Consider the following 6,711-nt stretch of genomic DNA (forward strand, 5'->3'; position numbering starts at 1 on the left):
CAAACAGGAAGTTCGACACCTTCAAAGGACCCTTAAAAGCAAGCTTTATCTAGGAACCATCTTCAACGCCACCTATTCAAGTTCATGTAAAACGTAGAAATGCTTTTATTAAACAACCGTAGGACCAATATGAATAAATTTTTTTGCATTTAAGGGAGAAAGTGAAATTCCAATAATGATAAAAAGGGGGAGTATTAGGGCCTGGAATTTATCAGAAAGATTGCCTAAGACTGGTATGCTTAAAAAAAAGTGTTTACAAATCCGTAACTCTAAACAAAAAAAAAAAGGTGACATTTCACTTCATGAACGCAGGTGACGCGCAAGCGTATGGGTGCTGTAGCACACATGACGCTATCAGCTCTTGTTGCGCCTAGACACCTACTCTGTTCGCATCATAGATCGTGTTAAAGACTGCTCGTGCGGTTGTGCCATACGCAGGAGCCGTCGGAATGGAATGCTCCGTTGTAAACATTCGCTTACTATCTAAATTACCTAGAATGTCAGCGCACACAGGCAAGCGTGAACACTTTGCACTCGATGACCACGGACACTTGCCGTCAAAGCGCTGGCTTGAGGAAACTCGGCAGCAGCAGCAAGCTAAGTGACCTTCGTGCTTTCTGTCGCGCACAAAGCTACAAGCTGTGGGCTCCTTCATACTTTCCCCGGCACGCGATTCTGTTCACCTCCGGGCGCGCTCCCTCGTTCTCTTGGTTTGTGGTTTCACACAGACACCACCGATTTGACGAGCTGGCCAGTTACACTTGTGTGTCCTCAACAAGTCTCGGAGGCTACCAAAGGCGGGAAGCGAAATATTGGCGAATGGTGTTGAAAGAGTGCCTACCCACCTTTACTGCTGAAAGGATTCCTCGGAACTTCTACCTGCCATTCCTTTTCTCTTCGTCTGCACTCTCGTCTCCTTGTTACACCACATGCCAGACTGGAACCACACCATAGCATTAACACGTCGCTGTGGCCGGTGCCTGCGTCAGTGATGGGGTTTAGCTCTTCACTACTGCGACAGGCGCTTTTGGTCAAGTGGCGTGGACCGTTCGGGCATCTTGTGACATCACATGGACATGGAATTATCTACTGCTTGCTGTTTGTGCGAGTTTGACGAACCACGAAAGCTAGCACAGCACTAAGGAATGACGAAACTACTGAAACTCAAAAGCGCGGGTGGCACGGAGTCGAGCAAAAGCGAAACCTTTCGACTACCTGTGTCGTTGTCAAGGGAGCTCTTTTTCCTAAATATGAAATATAGAACTGGACAAGTAGAATGTTCTTTCATCATATTTCATTACAACGATGTCTTATAACGAGTGGTTGAATACTAATGACAGAATTTAAATGAGTGCCGTCATCATCGGGCAAGTACTTAATTGTCCCAGGGGAGTGTCTAATCATGTCCTGCATTTACTTCAGTTTCTAGATTATTAAGGCTCTGTTTGCGATAATATTCACACCTTAGAGATTCTCAAACACTAATCTATCATTTGTTTTACTTAATATTTGCCTTTAGTGTCCCTTTAAGCTGAATTTCAAAGCAGATTACTGTGCTACTAAAACTGGCTAGTGCATGCAAATTTTGGTAGTACAGCCACTAAATCTTTAGCTAGTGCTAGAAATCGCAAGAACATGCATTCTGAAATAGTAAGTCCAATATTTTGAAAAATAGCCCAAGACATTGTTTTTACAAAAACATTTTTCTTTAATGAATAAAGGGAAAGTTGGACATCCACCCATTCGTAACAATTGCTACAAAAACCATTAGTTTGAGTTTCCCGTATTTCCCAAAGGAACCCATATGGGTTTCCTTTGTAGCAATTGCTACAAACGGGTGGATGTCCGACTTTCCCTTTCCCTTGCGGGTTCCCGCAGAACTGTTACGTTAAACACTTGCCTTTGCTTCGTGTTGTCGACAAATTCGACTTCGCCCTGCCATCTGCTAGCCGCCTGGTTAGCTCAGATGGTAGAGCGGCTGCCCCGGAAAGGCGGTGGTCCCGGGTTCGAATCCCGGACCAGGACCAATTTTTCAACTCTGAGGCTTTTCTTTCGTGGAACCCGTATGGTTCGTAGCAATTGCTACGAACGGGTGGATGTCAGACTTTCCCTTTATTCATTACTTCTCTCCACCTTGCAGGTTTCCGCAGAACTATTACGTCAAACATTTTCTTTTAATGTATCGACAGTGGGTGAAGTGCCTGCAAATGTACTTTTCCAACAGACCGTACCGAGAAGGCAGAGTGATCAACTACTGTGGTTTATTATTGTGATATTAATCATATGGACACCAGGCACATTCATACCAACATTGTTGGCGCCCCATTTGCTGCATGTGCGAGGGTGAGCCGATGATGGCGCCTTAATCTCGCACGTGCAAGGGAAGAAAGCACGCCATTTTCCGTCGTGCGCAATGAACCAGGGAGGGGGGCGCTCTACTTCGGCGGCTGCTGCGTATGGCGAGTGCTGATAGCTTGGTGTGCACTGTGTTTTCACTGCTTAGTTGGTGATGAAGCAAGAGGGAGCACAAAAATTAATTCGCCCCCTGCTGCTGTCACACTTCCTCACTCCAGCGTTTTGACAGCGAGTGCACGTGGTAATCGAGTGAGATGTGTTCACGTTTGCTTGTGCACGCGACACCATGCTTGTTAACTTAGTTGGTGAATGTCTACAAGTTTGTATAACCAATAAAAATACTATACTTGTATCCTCTGCTAATTTGCTATCGCAATCTATGCTTCGCCTCTCGGATGCAACTACTTTTTTTTTAAACATCTTTACATAAATTACCTGGGCGGTTCTAAAGTACCTACTATAATGAAGTCTGTTTCGCCCGAAAGGTGAAGCATCGGTTGCAACAGGAAATTAGTAGACAGCTATACAATGTAAGGATAGCAGTTTTTTTTTTCGGCCACATAAACTTGAGAACATCGACATACTAAATTAGAAAGCATGGTGCCACGCGCACAAGCAAGCATGAACACATCTCCCTCGATTACTGGGGAAGCTCACTGTCAAAATACTGCAGTGAGGAAAAGCGGCAGCAGCAGCGAGCGAATTGATCTTCGTGCTGCCGCTCTCATCACCGCGAAAACAAAGCGCAGCGCGCACTCTATCCGTCGCAGATGAATTTCAAGATACAGCAGCCCAGCCTGGTGCGCGTGGATACACGGCGTAGAACGCAACCCCCCCCCTTACCTTTCCCCAAAGCCTTGCACGTGATGGAAGGCAGCGCGCTTCCTCTCTACCTTCCTCCGCTGCGTGCACCCGATTGAACTGTGAGCGCCAGCTCACCGTCGCACATACAGCATACAGCGCGCGGTGGCGATTTTATCGTCTTTGGTCTTTCTACGGAACCACTAGGTGAGGCGGACAGCGGAAATGCGCCTGGAGTGTCCATATAATTGCTATCGCAGTAAAACTGTTCCAATCTGTTTCTGTTCCAAATCCACCGCTAGCCCTTCGTGATTGGTCAAAATGGCACCCTGAGCCATCCATAGGGCATAAAAAGACATTGGATTAGTTTTACTTTATACAGGGCCTGGGGACAGAGACGCCCACCGAACCTACTACTGCGCAGGCCTCCCAAATACCTAGTTCATTCGCAGCGCCCTCAGCCTACTTTGTTTTTTGCGCCTCACCTAGGGAGCACTGCACCATTCGGCCTGCTCGAAGAAATTCTAATCTTGAAGCAAATTTTTACCAGAGCGAAGAAAACGAGACAAAGGACAAAAAACGTTCTTGTCCTTTGTCTTGTTTTCTTCGCGCTGGTAAAAATTTGCTTCAAGGTAATGAACCAACTAACTTGCACCAGAGTCCTGGCTGCTAAGCTGGAGTTCGTGGGATCGAATCCCGGCCATGGCGACAGCATTTTGATGGGTGAGAAATGCGTGAACACCCATGTGCTAGGTGCACATTAAGGAACCCCTGGTGGTCCGAATTTCCAGAGTCCCGCACTATGGCGTGCCTCGTAACCAGATCGTGGTTTTGGCACGGAAAAATGCAATTTTTTTTTTTGCTCCAGAGTTTTGCCAAGTTGTATTCTAATGCACTATAAATACAGCTGCCCTGGCAGTTCCGACACCACCAACCACAGCAGGGAGTGGCCACGCGTGCTGCCCACTTGCCGGAAGCACCAAAAAGTCCAGCGTTATAAGCACAAAAATTATGAGAAACTTTGCGGGAGGCGCCGTCACGTGGTGTGCACAGTGTGAACGGCTGCACTCTTCTCGGAGAACGAATCCACTCGCTGTTCACAGCCACTGCCGGACCACACATTCCGAAGTTCTGGTGCAGTTTCAGTCATTTTTGTGCGTTTGGCGCAAGAACTTGCATTTGTATCAAAATAGCGCAATTGGTGCAAGTCCCACCCCTGCATACATAATGCTGACATGAGAATGTATGATGTATTTGTCAGAAATGCTTCGACTGCTGATTTAGTTTAAATGATGCCATATGCACTTCTTTTAAATTGCTCTTCAAGCATGCCTCTTTCTAGAAAGAAATTGAAGAGGTTTATATAAACAGATAGCCATAATATTAGGATACTAGAAGCAAATAAGCATTTCATTGTGTTTCTTGGCTAATTATAAAAATCTGCTTCAATCCAATGCTTGGGCTGTGCTGCAATAATTGCAAGAAGACATGCCATAAGGTTGACAAGCATTTAAACAATGCTGCCATTTAATAGCCTCGGGAAACAAAATATGTTAGAGGTGTATGACAATAACAACAAACACGACTCACTCTTTCAAACTGAAAAAGCGCAACAAAACTCTCAATACGCAGCAGACTGTTGGTCCTCAATTATGTTCGAGGCACCCAAACTTGGTGACAATAACAGAACAATATGTCCACTCTGCGATCTGTGCTTGGAACAATGTAGAAGAGTGTGCTTATCATTTGCCAATGACAGCAACATAAAGCTCCAGAAATGAGTACCGAGTAACATTCAACGTAATATGCCCTGTAGTACACTGTGGCGCATAAAATATACATAGAAGAGATCTTTTTCAAGTGATTTGATGCCCTACAAAGCGGACAGTGAACACGTCTCACTCGTGAAATCGCCAGCATTATTGCATGCAACAGACAAGAATGCCCTTGCACTCCAATAGACGTGCACATAAAATCTGTCCATTACTCTTGTGAAGCTTTTCATAGAGGCATGCAGGCAAAAGTGACTTGGTCAGTGCGAAGTCCACAGATATACGGGTGATGGTCAAACAAGGTACATGATTAAAGTGTCTTCAGCTTCTTTCGCATCTGTATCAGACTGCAGGTGACATCCTGGCATGTCTTGCTTACCAGGTAAATAAGCTGCAGTTTGTCAGGGGTTTGCTACGGGCTTGTTCAACTTGGTGTCTGTCCTTCAAGTATGGTCATCCGCCTTCGACTTCGGCAGCAGTGAACGAGGTAGCCTGGTAAACCGTGCCTCTGAGGTAACAAGCTCGTCAGATCGCTACAGACTTACGATTCCAGGTCAGCGAGCGTCAAGAACACTCGCCGAAAACGTTTGGCGTCAACAGATCATGTCATCAGAAGATGTCAGATGTGCGTTTGCTGTGTATTCTGCTCGTAAACCAGTCTGTTGACGCTAGCATTAGAGCACGACTAAATCGACACCCTCCGCTCCCTGAAATCTCGAGCTTCGACCTCAGAAGTACAGGTACCCACGGTCGATCTTGGCGTCCCGAACGCGCCTCAGGAGCTCGTTCCTGCAATTGTCCAGCGGCTGATTCAGGGCCTGCAAACAGTTCAACCTCAGCGTCGGTTCGAGCGCCCGCACCACCGTCGAGTCCACCTCGGGCGCGTCGGTGTAGAGGACAAACAGCGTTCCGGGCATGTCGCCCACCTCGCATTCGGTCAGCATGGCGGCGCACATTCCCGACACCGTGTTCGGTGTCTCCAGGTCCGGTATGGCGTCCTCCGTGCCGTTCCTGGCCGAGCCGAACGTGCGAAGCTGCCTCAGAAGCGGGAACTCGGGCCTGCCCTTGGACTTGTAATCGCTCGCCGGCAACGCCGCGAACGACACAGACGTGACGCGCGGAGACTTGGAGAGCTCGACGAAGTGGCGGGCGATTGGCGCGCAGCTCTCCAACGGCACTTCTTTGTCGCACAAGCAGTACAACACGCCACCGCCGTGATCCGAATAGTGGAGCAGTTTACCGAGGACGTCGGGACGACGGCTGTAGTCGAGCCCCCAGACACCCGATGGGTCGTTGGAGTCCTGCTGCTTTGTCCGGTTCAACCGGATGGTACCGAGAACTTGGTGGGAGTCCGGTACCAAGTAGCATTGCACGAAAATACTGGGTGCCACTCCAGTAGCGACGCAAACGAGGTCGTAGGCGGGAAGCGACGGGACGTCGTGGTACTTCTGGTCGAGGTCGAAGTAGACGCTGGGCGACTCGGCGTTCTCGTCCTCATTGTCGTCAACGGCTCGCGAGTGAATCGGCAGGACTTCACCGAAAAAGGTCGCCATGTTGACTCGGCGGCTTTTTCTTGAGTGATGTCCCTGGCGATGCCGTGGGTACCGTGGACCCAATGGTGGACCACAGAGTTTCCTAATGATTGTATGAAACTCTATGCCGTAAACCACGACCTACTGCCGTGGACGAGATACCGTCGCTGTCGCCTGAGACGCTGTTTCCAAGGGCTCAAATTAACTTTCAATTTTTATGTTGTTTCTTCTTTTTGTGCGACTGTTATCCT

The 6,711-nt window shown here is 47.9% G+C and overlaps 1 protein-coding gene and 1 non-coding gene across 2 annotated transcripts; one reads left to right on the forward strand and one right to left on the reverse strand.

Moving 5' to 3' along the window:
* Positions 1 to 1,951: 1,951 nt before the first annotated feature.
* Positions 1,952 to 2,027, forward strand: TRNAS-GGA (transfer RNA serine (anticodon GGA)). Its single transcript has one exon. It is a non-coding gene; the product is annotated as a tRNA-Ser (tRNA).
* Positions 2,028 to 4,650: 2,623 nt separating this feature from the next.
* LOC126544547 (proteasome assembly chaperone 1-like) lies at positions 4,651 to 6,565 on the reverse strand. The gene has a single exon (XM_050191894.3). The coding sequence runs from the start codon at positions 6,479 to 6,481 to the stop codon at positions 5,657 to 5,659; it is 825 nt and encodes a 274-aa protein (XP_050047851.1). The 5' UTR covers positions 6,482 to 6,565; the 3' UTR covers positions 4,651 to 5,656.
* Between the last annotated feature and the right edge of the window lie 146 nt (positions 6,566 to 6,711).

The sequence above is a fragment of the Dermacentor andersoni genome, chromosome 10 (genome assembly GCF_023375885.2).
Source record: "Dermacentor andersoni chromosome 10, qqDerAnde1_hic_scaffold, whole genome shotgun sequence".
Classification (NCBI taxonomy): Eukaryota; Metazoa; Arthropoda; class Arachnida; order Ixodida; family Ixodidae; genus Dermacentor; species Dermacentor andersoni.

Excerpts from the sequence above, each read along its gene's own strand:
- LOC126544547 (XM_050191894.3), bottom strand. The coding sequence starts at position 6,481 with ATGGCGACCTTTTTCGGTGAAGTCCTGCCGATTCACTCGCGAGCCGTT.